Source organism: Ornithorhynchus anatinus, chromosome 6 (assembly GCF_004115215.2).
Source record: "Ornithorhynchus anatinus isolate Pmale09 chromosome 6, mOrnAna1.pri.v4, whole genome shotgun sequence".
Taxonomy (NCBI): domain Eukaryota; kingdom Metazoa; phylum Chordata; class Mammalia; order Monotremata; family Ornithorhynchidae; genus Ornithorhynchus; species Ornithorhynchus anatinus.
Genome location: NC_041733.1, coordinates 14,901,697 through 14,915,783, shown reverse-complemented (window position 1 = coordinate 14,915,783; position 14,087 = coordinate 14,901,697). Strand labels below are relative to the sequence as shown.

Genomic DNA, 14,087 nt, shown 5'->3' with positions numbered 1-14,087 from the left:
ACTAATGCTAGGAAAAGTCCAGGGAAAATGAGGAAGAGGCAGACCCGCAGCTAGATGGATAAAGACCATAACAACGATAATGGAAGAACCGTTAGTTAGGTTGCAGATTACGGCAGAGGACAGGACGTTCTGGAGAAGGTGTATCCTTGGAGTCGCTGTGAATCGGAAACGATCTTACGGCACTTAATAATAATAACCTAGTGGTCGTCCGGACACGCTTGCCCCAGCGCTTGTTCCAGGAGCCTTAGAAACAAACTTCTGGGCACTTAATGGAGGAGAGTATTGAGGGAAAACTTATAAATATATTTAGGAAGGTAAATAAACATGGTGAAGTATCATTTGAAGGTGAGCTTATTTTTTTTTCTTGATCTGAAGCAGGCTTCAGAATGAACATGTCTTTTCTTCTTGTGTCTGGCCTATTAAAGCCTATATTGGGATGACATCCTCAGTGACTTGTTTTTAATTGATTACTAGGAAAGAAAAGCTTGCTGCTCCTCTTACTCATTTACATATCTAAAAGACCTTATTCCTGGACACTGCTTTTTCTTGGACACTACATTTTATCTTCTATTTTAATGCCACTAAATCGTGTGTAATCTGCCCTTTATGCCGGGTTCATCCCACGTGGAAAACACTGGTTGGATGAGGTGGAAGCGAGGGTTATCCTGAGATAGGGCATTTGATCCTTTATTGCCGAGGCAGTACTTTGAATGTCCCGTTTCGTGCTGAACAACCTTTTTGGTGGAGAATCCCTTATCTAAGCAAACGCCAAAATAGTTTCACCACTGAAAGTCTCCCACCTCCCATGGATTTATTGGTCAGTTCCTCAAGGAAATGGAATGGACACTGTGCTACTGTCCAGATTCCACTTCTCTAGCTGTTAGAGATTACTCCACATTCAACCACTCTGACCTAAGCACTGAGCTTCTCTGCCTGACAGAGCGACGGATTAATCCCATGGATTAGACTATAGACCCAAGACCAGAAGGTCAGGCTCACTGTCATGGATGCTATATTGCAAGCAACTTCTTGCCTCTTCTCCCGAAGAGACTATTTCTTGATGAATTAGGAGGAAATGGTTTTTCTGCTTCCTTCTACACATCAAAGAGTGTCCCTCTGATCTGTCTGGCCCATTAGCCAAGATTTTGAATTTTAAGATCAGGATCTTTCTTTCCAGTGTATTCTAAGAATACAGAGCTATAGAATCCATAGCTGAAAGTTCAGATCAACATCTTTCTTCTGAAATAATTCATTAATTTAGGGAATGGCAGACAACGGATTCCTCTTCTAAGAAATATTAGAGTACTTTAATTCAACAATCCAGTTTTGTGTGAAGGAAAGTTTATTAGAATCATTCAAAATTGAAAAACAGATGATTCATACTTTGAGAATGAAAAAGACTGTTACAAATTCGGATCCCTGAAAAAACTAGCATCAGTTTTTCCTTTTCTAGTAAATCACCCAATAATGCAAGGCAGCCATGGTATAAAATTGCATATAATAAACTGTGGTGATGCCTTATATCACCCAGCATATTAATGTACTAGTGATGCTTACTTGATAAAGCTTTACAGAGCTGTCTCCCAAGTGACATGATCACAAATCAAGAGGTGGATAAGTATTTTATTCCAAGATGCCTAAGGGTGAAAATCAGGTGGGGGAGAAATCATTTGGTAAATGTATAGCAGAAACCTCTAACAGACAAGAAATTTTGTGTATTCTGTAATTTTCACCATCAGAGAATCAAGTCAATAATCTTCAAACCTCTACTGAAGAACCCTGATAAGTTCTCAGTTCTATTTAAAAGAAGTCTTAACGCTTAGTATAGTGTTCTGCACACAGTGAGCACTCAATAAATATGATCGAACGGTGTCTTGAATCCCCCCGCTTAGGAACAAACCATAGAAACTGCATCTCATAATGGATACTGCACGGACCTGGGAGTCAAAGGCCTTGGGTTCTAATCCCAGCTCTGCCATTGTCTGCTGTATGTCCTCGGGCAAATCACTTCACTTCTCTGGGCCTCAGTTACCTCACCTGTAAAGTGGGGATTGAGACTGTGAGCCCTACGTGGGGCAGAGACTGTGTCCAACCCAGCGCTTAGTACAGTGCCTGGCACATAGTAAGCACTTAACAAATACCATAATTATTATTATTATTATTATTATTGTTCGATTTTACAGCCCAGAAGAGGGATATTCTTCCAGGGAGAAGGAAAAGCCTTAGAGGACTGACAGAAGATCAGAGGGACCCTAAAGGAGCAATTGCTAAGACTTAAGGGTTAGATAAAGTTAACTAGGAGTAGACCGACAGGTCACGAGTGGGGTATGCACCATATGTCTGAATCCATTACTTCCCTATTTCCTGAATTCCGCTGTAATCGGTGAAATCCTGCCCGCCTTGAAAAGTGCTGAACGAGAGCTAGCCCGTTATAGGGCCGAGGCTAGTTGAGAGCTGTCGGCGAGTGTCTCTATGTTTTCGACCATGGTGATGATGGCGTTCACCTTACTTTCAGGAAGCACGTGGGAAGCGTTGGCCCTGAACTTCTGGAGGAGGGATTCCTTGCTCAGGGGTTTCCTCCAGTGTCCGTAAAAGGTGTCGCACCTGCCCGTCAGGATGTCCCCATTCTCCAGGTGCAGCACCACCTCCCCGTACATCTTGTCAAAATTGGCCGGGTTGTCCTCCGGGTGCTCCACGACCACTTTGGCGAGCAGTTTGGTCAGATCGGGCCGGACGATGTTCTCCAAGCTGAAGGAGCCGACGTCCACCTGACCGTCCAGGAGGGCGGCGCAGGCATTGAACTGGAAGGAATGCCGGGCCTGGTGCTCCGACTCCGGGAAGGCCCTGTTGATGTATTTGGATTCCGGGATCCTCAGGACGATAGCCCGGATGGCAGCCGGGGAGAAGGAGCCAGAGTAGCGGATGGAGAGGTCGCGGGCTGACAGGGCAGCGTCGACCACCCAGTGCATGCCGAGATGAGCGGGGAAGCGCTTGAAGGCGATATCCTGCTTCTCTAAGAGAAACTCTTGATCCCGTCCTGGGAGAGGTAGAGGCATGGGGTTGTAATCCCCGTAGAAGGCACTGACCCCCGAGCAGCCGCCGACGTCATCCAAGATGAGTGGGTTGGCCTCCATGTCCTGGGCCGCGAGAAGCGCTGCTTCGAACCCGAAACGGGTGGCGTTGCCGATGTGCAGGGGTTTGGCTAAGGTGGCTGCGTTCGCCATGGGTGCTCCGGCCAACGAGGCCGCCACGGCCAGGGCGTTGGCACACTGGGTTTTGTTGAGAGACAGCAGCTTGGCTATGGCGGCGGCACTGCCCAGGGTCCCCACCACCGACGGGGGGTGGAATCTGAAAGGAGATTCACCAGAATCAATTGATGGATCGATTGATGGGATTTATTGAGGGCTCACTGGGTGCAAAGCATTGCTCTGGGAACTTGGAAGAGTGCACTACAAAAGAGTTGGTAGACATGAGGCCTTCCCTTCACATTCTAGTGGAGAAGACAGACTCTTTTTTTAGTGGTATTTGGTAGACACTTACTATGCGCCAGATGCTGTTCTAAGTAATCGGGTAATCAGGATGGACCCAGTCTCTGTCCCACACGAGGCTCACAGTCTTAATCCCCGTTTTACAGATGAGGTAACTGAGTCACAGAAAAATGAAGTGACTTGCCCAAGGTCACTCAGCAGACAAGTGGTGGAGCCAGGACTAGAACCCACATCCTTCGATTCCCAGGTCCATGTTCTACCCACTAGGCCCTACTGCTTCTCTACGTTAAAATAATTACGGGAGGCAACCGAGTATAAGCGTGTGTACACAAGTACTCTGAGGAAGATGAGTATCATGGTGCTTAGGAGGTACAGACTCAAGACCATAGGCCACGTAGAAAAGGTGACATAGATGGGAAGCAGAATAGGGTGGGAAGATCAGAAGTTAGTCAGGAAGACTTCCTGGAGCAATTCCGATTTTAGGAGGGTTTCGAATTTGGGGAGAGTGGTGGTTGATCGGCAGTGAAAAAGGAGGGCGTTCCAGGCGGGAAGAAGGATGTGAGCTAGGAGCTGAAGGAGAGAGAGACAAGATTGAGTCACAGCAGGGCATTAGCTCTGTTTCACTGTTTAGTGTTTAGAAATGATTCTCCACCAACCCTCTAGTCAAGCTTCCCATAAAGCAAAAACACCCATTTTCAATCCAAAATAATCTCATTACCCAATGCCGGAAAGGTCAGAGTATCAGTCTCACTGAGCTAGGAATGTATTCAGGAAGCAAATTTATGCCATCAGTAATAAATGTCTAAAGTGATGGTTGAGAATGGAATTCTCACAGGCATGGAGGGAAAAGCTAAACTTGACCTTGGTAAGAATAGCAAATTACATGGATGAAGGGTGAATCATCTCTCTCTGCCTAAATAAAACCCAGCGTTCGTTTCTTCTAACCTATTAGAAGCGGGAGTAATAGTATTTATTGAGCTCCCCCTGGATACAGTGGACCGTACTAATGGTCTGTAACTCAACAGATTCTATTCTCGCCATGTCTCCAGGGCCATAAATGAAATGATAGTGGGACAATTGAAAATCAGGCCATGAACCTAATGAAATCTTTCTCTTCCCTTTTGTTTTTGCTCTTCGTGAAAGTTTCTGTTTGAGTGGGATCTCTAAAATAGGCAGATATTTTCTTTGCCTTGTGGAGATGGGGGAAACGGGGATGGGAAAGGGGTGAGTAGAAGAGGGACGGGGTTACACTGATTAAAGTGGAATAAAGTTTAGAGGACAAGAGACTTTCTTGCCATTAGCGATGTCTGCTAAAGACGGGTCAGACTTCATTAAGGGATCTCGAGTTGGAAATTCAGTATTGTGTATTTGTCTTCCTTCTTTCCAAAGTGAATACTTTCTGAGCTAAATGAAGAGACTTGGTAAGGAACTATCTTTACCAATGTAAAACCTGGTTGTCCAGAAAAAAAAAATGATAGTTGCAGAGATTATCTTGCTAATATTTTCCACCTACCAAGTCGTGTAATGAGCAGCCACTCTGAGAGCACAGAGGTGTAGGCTTATTGTTAAATTTTTAAAAATTGTATTGGTGAAGTGCTTACTCTGTGGCAGGCACTGTACTCAGTGCTGGGGTAGATACAAGATGATCAGGATGGACACTGTCCATGTCCCACGTGGGGCTCACACTCTTAAATCCCATTTTATAGATGTGGGGACTGAGGGAAAGAGAAGTGAAGTGACTTCCCCCAGGTCACACAGTAGGAATGTGGTGGAGCTGGGATTAGAACCCAGATCCTTCCGTCTCCCGGGCCCGAGCTCTACACACTGGGTCATAAGAAGCAGCGAGGCTTAGTGGAAAGAGCCCAGGCTCGGGAGTCAGAGGTCATGGGTTCTAATTCCGGCTCTGCCACTTGTCAGCTGTGTGACTTTGGCCAAGTCACTTAACTTTTCTGGACCTCAGTTACCTCATCTGGAAAACGGGCAAGAAGACAGTGAGCCCCACGAGGGACGACCTGATTACCTTGTATCTACCCCAGCACTGAGAACGGTGCTTGGCAGTAGTAAGTACTTAGCAAATACCAACACTACTGTTACTATTATTATTATTATACCACTTCTCAATGCTGCTAAACGGATCAAGAAACATACCCTCGGACACACAAGATTTCCTACTTGAGTTTTACAACTCCCTTCCCCTAATGGGAAGAATGGAGGGACTCACCTCTTGGGAATGTTGTGAGCCTCTCTGGAGAAATGCATGAGTCTCCCCTGGACCTCGATGCCCACGTTGAAGGCTAACAAGAGGTCAAGTCCATTGGGTTTGGAGCCAACAGGGAGCATCTGGGAAGCAGCCAAGAGCGCTGGTAGCACAGCTCCCGATGGGTGAGTGGCTGGGTGCCAAGTGTCATCGAAATCCATAGAATGAACCTGCCAGGAGGAGCAGTGGAGAAGAGGGAGGAAGAGCTGACGGTTTTAGAGTACACCTACATCACGAGCGGGGTTTAGAAAAGTTTCCGCGTTAGAGAAAGGGCTCCTTACCGCCACGCCATTGGTGAATGCGGCCAGTGTTGGAGAGAGCTTTAATCCCGTCCTTCCGTAAACTGAGCTCACGGCGTTTGGAGAGTACATATTCTGGGATGAGATGCGAGAAGACAATTTGGAAGAGAAACATCACCCCTCTGTTCCATTTTGGCTTAAAAGTACGAATATTTCTGGCCATTATTTTGTTTGAGAGGAAATGGAATCCTAGCAGAGGAAACCTAGTTTATTGCTGTTAAAATACCAGCAACAGAGAGCCCTGGCAGGAGAGGAGGCCAACAGGGAGTGCTGAAGATCAGGAAATGAGACTAGTTCCCTCCTTGCCTTGACAGCCAGTGTTTGCCCTGTTGGTGAAGGTGGTGATGGTTTTTTTTTTTTCCACCAGTGTGTTAGATGCAGACTCGGGGAGGACATCACTAGTCAAATCTGCCTGGCCAGTGGAATGAGCAGCAGGATGATCATTAGAATTAAATGACCGTGGTGGTTTTATGGCTCTACAGGTTTTTTTGTTTCTTTTTATGGTATTCGCTAAGTGCTCACTATGTGCCAGATGCTGCTCTAAGCGCTGGGCAGATACAAGCTGATCAGGTTGGACATGGTCCCTGTCCCATGTAGGACTCAGACTCAATCCCCCTTTTACAGATGAGGGAACTGAAGCACAGAGAAGTTAAGTGTCTTGCCCAAGGTTACACAGCGGACAAATAGCGGAGTCAGAATTCAAACCCAGGCCCTTCTGAGTCCCAGGTCCAGGCTCTTTCCACTAGGCCATGCTGCTTCTCATTTTGCTGCCTGATTTGTCCTTAATGCAACTGCAACTGATCATATATATACACACACATACATATATACATTGTATATACATATAATATATACATTATCAATATTCTATATTATATATATAAATGATCATTAAGTGCTTACCACATGCCAGGTACTAAACTAAGTCCTGGAGTAGATACAAGCTAATCAGGCTGGACACAGTCAATGTCCCACAAGGGATTCACAGTCTTAACCCCCATTTTACAGAAAAGGCAACAAGGCCCAGAGAAGTGAAGCAACTTGCCCAAGATCACACAGCAGACAAGTGGTAGAGCTGGAACTAGAATCCAGATCCTTCTGACTCCCAAGCCCGTGCTCCATCCATTAGGCCACGCTGCTTCTTAATCTTGGCCAGTCGGCCCCTGTCTCTCCATTCGGCAAAGTGCTTGGGGGATGCACAGTTGCTGTCGAACCCGGGAGGACAGTGGAGAGAGTTTTGCCCACTTCTCCCTGAAAACCACCCTCAACCGCCCATCAGTAGCCAGGGCCTACAGCAAAATGGTATCTTCACGGGGCCCAGCTCCTACCTGGCAGTATTTCAGTGCAATGTCGAACACGTGGGTGGTGCTGCCTAGGAGACCGACTCCAATGCTGTCCAAGATCATTCTCTTGCTCCGGAGGCGGACCGTGTCGGACAGGTGCTCTGGAAGGACTTCGTGGATAAAGGATGCAAAGCTGTTGGTGACCGTCTCTTCCATGTGACCCCTCTCCAGCACTGAGGGGAAAGACCGACTCTGTGATTGGTTTTCCACGTGGCTCAAAGGGGAGCATTGACGCTGACTCGGTTGGAGACCCCAGAGGAGGAAAGAAAGCAGTGGGACGGGTAAGCGGAGTAGAAATCCCTCATTCATTCCTTCATTCAATCGTATTTATTGAGTGCTGTGTGCAGAGCACTATATTAAGGACTTGGGAGAGAACAATACAACAGTAAACACACATTCCCTGTCCCCAATGAACTTGCAATCTAGAGTCGGGGAGACAGACATTAATATTAATAAATTACAGGTTTGTAAGTAAGTGCAAAGGGAGCAAATCAGGGCGACGCAGTGGGAGAAGAGGAAAGGGGAGCTTAGTCAGGGAAGGCCTCCTGGAGGAGATGTGCCTTCAATAAGGCTTTGAATGTGGGGAGAGTCATTGTCTGTCAGATCTGAGGGAGGGCGTTCTAGGCCAGAGGCAGGATGTGGGCCAGGGGTCAGCAGATTTTGCCTTTGATGTGAAACTTGTCATTGTAATGACTTTCTTCATTAATTCAATCATATTTATTGAGCACTTACTGTGTGCAGAGCACTGCATTAAATGCTGGGAAGAGTATAATATAACACTAAGCGAAAACATTTCCTGCCCACAACAAGCTTACTTCTCCTTGTAATGAGAAGCGGCCTGATCAAGTGGAAAGAGCACAGGCCTGAGAGTCAGGGGACCTGGATTCTAATCCTAGCTCTTCTACTTGTCTGCTGTGTGACCTTGGGCAAGCCACTTCACTTCTCTGGGCCTCAGTTACAGCATCTGTAAAATGGGGATTAAGACTGGGAGCCCCATGTGGGGCAGGGACCATGTCCAACCTGATTAGCTTCTATCTACTTCATCGCTTAGTCCGGGGTCTGACACACAGTGAGCCGTTAACGAATACCACAGAAAAATAAAACTACTTGTGGGGCTTGAAGCCAGGAGAAAGCAGGAAACAGAGTGTGCCAAAAAGGAAAAAGACCTTGGAAAATCCCCTCTCCTTCACTTATTTATTCATATTAATGTCTGTCTCCCCCTCTAGACTGTAAGCTCACTGTGGGCGGGGAACGCGTCTGCTAATTCTGTTGTACTCTGCTCCCCCGAGTGCTTAGTACAGTGCTCTGCACATAGTGAGCACTCACTAAATATGATTGATTGACTGGTTTATTCCACTGAAGACCTGAAGATGGAAGTGCAAGGTGAAAGCTGGATAAGCTGAAAGAAAATCTCTTGCCAGGAATACCTGGCTTAAAATCCAGTTGGCAGCATGGCCAAGTGGATAGAGCACAGGCCTGGAAATAAGAAGACCTGAGATCTAATCCCAGCTCCTCCACTTTGCTGTGTGACCTTAGACAACTCTTACCTCATCTGTAAAATGTGGATTAAGACTATGAGCCCCATGTGGGACCTGGACTACATCCAACCTAATTAGCTTGTATCTACCCCAGCCCTTAATACAGTGTTTCACACATAGTAAGTGCTTAACAAATACCATTTAAAAAACCCATAAGGACTATAAGCAATATCTAGATCCTAGCTTCACTCTGGGGATACTCCCAACTTGGGTTTAAAGACTATCTCTTGGATTCAAAAAGGAATATTATATTAGAAATTATAAATATTACAACTCGAGTAGAACCGTACCCTCCCAAATGCTTAGTACAGTGCTCTACACGGATTAAGCACTCAATAAATTCAATTGATTGAATGATAGAATTTCTGTTACCCAGAAAAAACCTGATAATGACACTAAAATGACTATGGGTATCATTCTTTTCAAGAGCAGTTATTTCCCAATCCAATCCTGCTGTTCTGAGGCTAGTACTTGTACCTCAGCACATAAAGTCAGACAACCAGCCTTGACACTCATTCTGAGTGTTCTGTGTACAATGGAGTTTTCAATAGTTTATTTGAGCAAACAACCCGATTAACTTGTCTCTACCCCAGTCCTTAGCACAGTGCCTGGCACAAAGTAAGCCCTTAAAAAGCATCATTTAAAAAAACCCACCAAAAACCATAAGGACTGTAGGCAATATCCAGAGCTTAACTTCACTTTGGGGATACTCCTAACTTGGTTTTAAATAATAATAATTATGGTATTTGTTAAGCACCTACTATGTGCCAAGCACTGTTCTAAGCGCTGGGGTAGATATGAGGTAATCAGGTTGTCCTAAGTGGGGCTTACAGTCTTAATCCTCATTTTACTGATGAGGTACCTGAGGCATAGAGAAGTTAAATGACTTGCCCAAGGTCACACAGCAGACAAGTGGTGGAGCTGGGATTAGAACCCGTGTCCTCTGATTCCCAAGCCCGTGCTCTTTTCACTAAGCCATGCTGCTTCTCTAGCCACCCTGCTTATAGCTCTTCAAAATTATAAAAGAAAAATCTAGAATCTCTGTTACCCAGAGAAAACCAGGAAAAGTCATTAAATGACCACGAGTGTCATTCTTTTCAACAACAGTTATTTTCCAGCCCTGCTGTTCTGAAGTCAGTATTAGTATCTCAGCACATTAAGTCAGACGCCCAGACTTGACACTCACTCTGAATGTTCTGTGTACAATGGCAGTTTTCAAAGAGTTTATTTGGGCAAAAACCTAATTTCTTCAAATAAATGGAGTCTTTTGACTCCCAAACGTCATAACTGGTGATTCAAGATTTGTTTATAAATGTGCACTTGCCTTACTTAGAATTCAGAAACTACTAAACACTCTTGGACCCAGTTATTTTCGGGACTCAGAGAACACGAATTGACAGCAAAGAAGGGAAGCTGCTGATGGAAAGGGTCTTAGTCCCTGCATCGTGTCTCTTAGCATCATGCAAATCACTTTATTGGTAGGTCTCACTATATAGTAGTAGAGAGTTCTCTGGAGGCAAGGGGCTCTAAATGAGCAGACACCCTGATTTTAACAGGAATTCGTGACAGTGAAGGGGAGGGATGAGGAAAGATGAGTTTTAAGAGTGTCCAGGACACATAAAGGATCTAGAAGCAAGCTGGAGAGAGGCGGGAGAGAGAAATTGAGTTTATATAAGGGGAGCTGGTGATGGAAGAATAGGGAAAATGAAAGTATATTCACGGAGTTGAGTAGTAGGAATCGGTGGTGAGACTTGAGAGGCAGGATTACCCACAGTATCCAAATCTTCCCCAGGTACCACTGCTTGATCTCTTTGTGTATAATGCAATAATTATTACAAGAATAAAATCTAGACAATGGGTGTGTCACACTCGCTAAGGACAAAGAAGCAGTATCACCATTTCACCTGAATTAAAAATTAAAATTTGGATAGCACCTTCTATCCCTCATGATATCACTTCCTCCCTAGGAAATGTCCCTCAATATAATTTAAAAAACACAAGGAAAATAACCTCCCACAAGAGATTGAGCTTCTCCTCCTATACTCTTTGACTGCTAAATGGTAAAAAAAAGTCCTACTGACTCTAACTGGCAAGAACCAGGGGTGATCAGTGAGAGAGCAAAAAATATGATGGGACTCAGACAGTCTTTCTTATTCTTAGTTGAATGACGGATTCCCCATCCAACAAACAGGCAAAGAGCTCCTCTGATGTAAGAGGAACTACCTTCGATGATTTATTCCATCAGATCCGCCTTTCCAATTACCTCCTCATCCTGTACCCCTGATAGATTCCTGAAGAGCATAAAAAAGTTATATTCCTTCCAAAGTATTAGGTTTACTCCCAGGGGGTAAATTGGATTTGAATAGACAACAGGTGATGATTTGTTATTAAATGCAGGTCCCAGGTGAAGAAAAATGATCCAGTCAATGTACTGATAACTTAAAACTTCCATCTATGGATGTTATACATTCATATACCTTATACATTATACCTTATACATTCCAGAAGTTTACAGCTTTTGTAATTTGACTTTATACATTCCCCTTTAAGCATCTTAAGAAAGAAATTGTTAAAAAGAGAGAGCAAGCAAAGGGGGAGGTACTCATCAAGAACAAACCTTGAACTGCTGCCTTGTGCACTTGTCTGGAAGCTGAGAAGACCTTCTGCGATTGCTAGAGGAAAGAGAACAAAGTGTTGAAACCATTTAGAGTTTGACCCCCTTGACTCTTCATTCTTCGCTAGGAAGAAGGTGTCCAGTTATGAATGGAAAACCAGATATAGAGTCTCGGTGCTCATAAAGAAGAAGGTAAATAGTCAAACTCTTCCCTAAAAGACATCAGACCAGAAACTCAGCTCAAAATAAACAAAGGAGGAAAGGCACAGAAATGGTGTTTCCCTTTAAATCTATTAGAGGAGCCCGACTGCTACCTCACAATGAAAACAGAGAGGGTAGTGAAAATGTGAGGCACTCCGCGTGAGCTGAAAAACATTTCATCCAAAACACTTCATCCAACTAACTTACAAAACACCCAGGAGAAAAAGGCAATTCTTAAACAACTGTCACCTTTGTAATCTGGAAAAAGCATATTTAATTACAAAGCTGAAATGATTGCTGGAAATAAATGAACAATATTTACCTGTAGAGTTGAGAAGACCATCTTGTTACCTTTAAGTACTTTTTGTAAGGGGGAGGTTCTTTCGAGCAAATTGGTTCTTCTCTCGAAGTGATGCTAGGATTGCTAGTTGGAAGTCTTTCTTGCCAGGGTTTATATATACCCTGACAAGCATATTTCCTTTTTCTCTTCTTTGGTGACATCAGCCATTAGATAGAGCCAAGATACGACATTCAGGTTGAGGAATCGGAGGGAAACCACCCCCAAACCAGGAAATGTAAATGTTGTGGAAAAAAAAAAAGACCCAGACGAAGGGAAAAATTGGCCAAGAAACCAAGGTATCCACGGTCCAGTGTGTGAATAAACAATTAACTCCTCCCACCCTGGGCTCTGAATATAAAATCTGAACTTATCAGGAAATAACAGGGAGAAGAGAAACTACTCTGCTCCTGCTCTCCTAAAAGCATCGTTTAGAACAAGCAACAAACAAGTAAGAGACTTTAGTCCATAGTGGGATATTAGATGACCGCAACTTTGCACTATTTTCTTCCCCTTTATGAAGTTATTTTTCCATAAACGTCTGGCTCCTTACTTAGAATCCATGGGATTCTTCTTATGCAGATTTTGAAAAATGGTTTGTGTTCTCTTTAATACTTCACTGCAGGTCAATTAAGAACGTATTTTGGGCTTGTGTTGTTTAATTTGTTTCAACCTATTGACCAGAATTCTTAAAGTTCGTAGCATTTTATTCCTTTGGCGACAGTCGTCTTGTAACAAGAGAGTTTGGGTGTGGCAGGGCTTCTTAGCATTTTAGACTTCATTTCCTTGCAGTGCTTAATTCCCTTTCAATCTAGCCCGTCACTTTAAGTGGCCACGAAGTTTGTCAGCCCATCCACCTCACCTTTGTTGGATAAAGGGGTGGTATCAATTACCAAACTGCTCACTTTCCAAGTCAGCTGCATTGAGGACTACCCAGGAGGAGGAGTGAGATTCTACTTTTAAAGTTGGTCTTGTTTTCTTATTTTTTTTTTTGTGGTATTTGTTAAGCTGTGTACTAAACTCTGGGGTAGATACCAGCTAATCAGGTTGGACACAAGGTTCGCATTCTTAATCCCCTACGACAGATGAGGAACTGAGGCATGGAGTTGAGTGACTTTTTTATGACAGTCTTAATCCCCTACAACAGATGAGGAACTGAGGCATAGAGAAGTTGAGTGACTTTTTTAATGATATTTATTAAGTTCCTACTATGTACCAGGCACTGTCCTGAGCGCTAGGATAGACGCAAGCTGATCAGGTTGGACTCGGTCCATGTCCCACTGGGGGCTCACAGTCTTAATCCCCATTTTACAGATGAGGTAGCTGAGGCACAGGGAAGTTAAGTGAGTTGTCCGTGGTCATACGGCAGCCGGGGTTAGAACCCAAGTCCTTTTGACTCCCAGGCCCGGGCTCTATCCTCTAGGCCACACTGCTTTTCAGCTGCTGTTATAGTTCTTGGCATTGTGATCAGTGAGTGCTACTGGTATCCCAAAGGACACAAGCGAGTGTCGTAGGTGACATCTTTGCCCTACCAGGAAAGCGGGACATAAAATTTTATCGAAGTGAAATGCCACGGTACTATACCTGTAACAACATTTTGAACTCTGACTGCCCTAATAGCCTAGCCCAGAAAACTTTAATTAAAATTCAGATAGTCTCAGAAAGTTAAATTTTCTCTGGGTGAGATGCAACTGGCATCTTCTGGGAGGCAAGTAAATTAATCGATTAGCACCAAGGCAGGGGAAGGAGCGTGGCTCAGTAGAAAGAGCACAGGCTTGGGAGTCAGAGGTTATGGGTTCTAATCCCGGCTCTGCCACTTGTCAGCTGTGACCTTGGGCAAGTCACTTCACTTCTCTGTGCTTCAGTTACCTCATCTGTAAAATGGGGATGAAGACTGTGAGCCCCACGTAGGACGACCTGATTACCTTGTATCTCCCCTAGTGCTTAGAACAGTGCTTGGCACATAGTAAGTGCTTAACAAATACCAACATTATTATTATTATTATTAAG

General features: G+C 44.4%; 1 protein-coding gene across 1 annotated transcript; it reads right to left on the bottom strand.

The window, feature by feature from the left end:
* Positions 1–2,118: 2,118 nt before the first annotated feature.
* Positions 2,119–12,137, bottom strand: LOC100084560 (cis-aconitate decarboxylase-like). The gene is made up of 6 exons (XM_007671584.2): positions 12,063–12,137; positions 11,543–11,597; positions 7,373–7,560; positions 6,027–6,119; positions 5,710–5,915; positions 2,119–3,348 (listed from the first exon to the last, which is right to left on the bottom strand). Exons 1-6 carry the CDS (start codon positions 12,081–12,083, stop codon positions 2,430–2,432), a joined length of 1,482 nt encoding a protein of 493 aa, XP_007669774.1. The 5' UTR covers positions 12,084–12,137; the 3' UTR covers positions 2,119–2,429.
* Between the last annotated feature and the right edge of the window lie 1,950 nt (positions 12,138–14,087).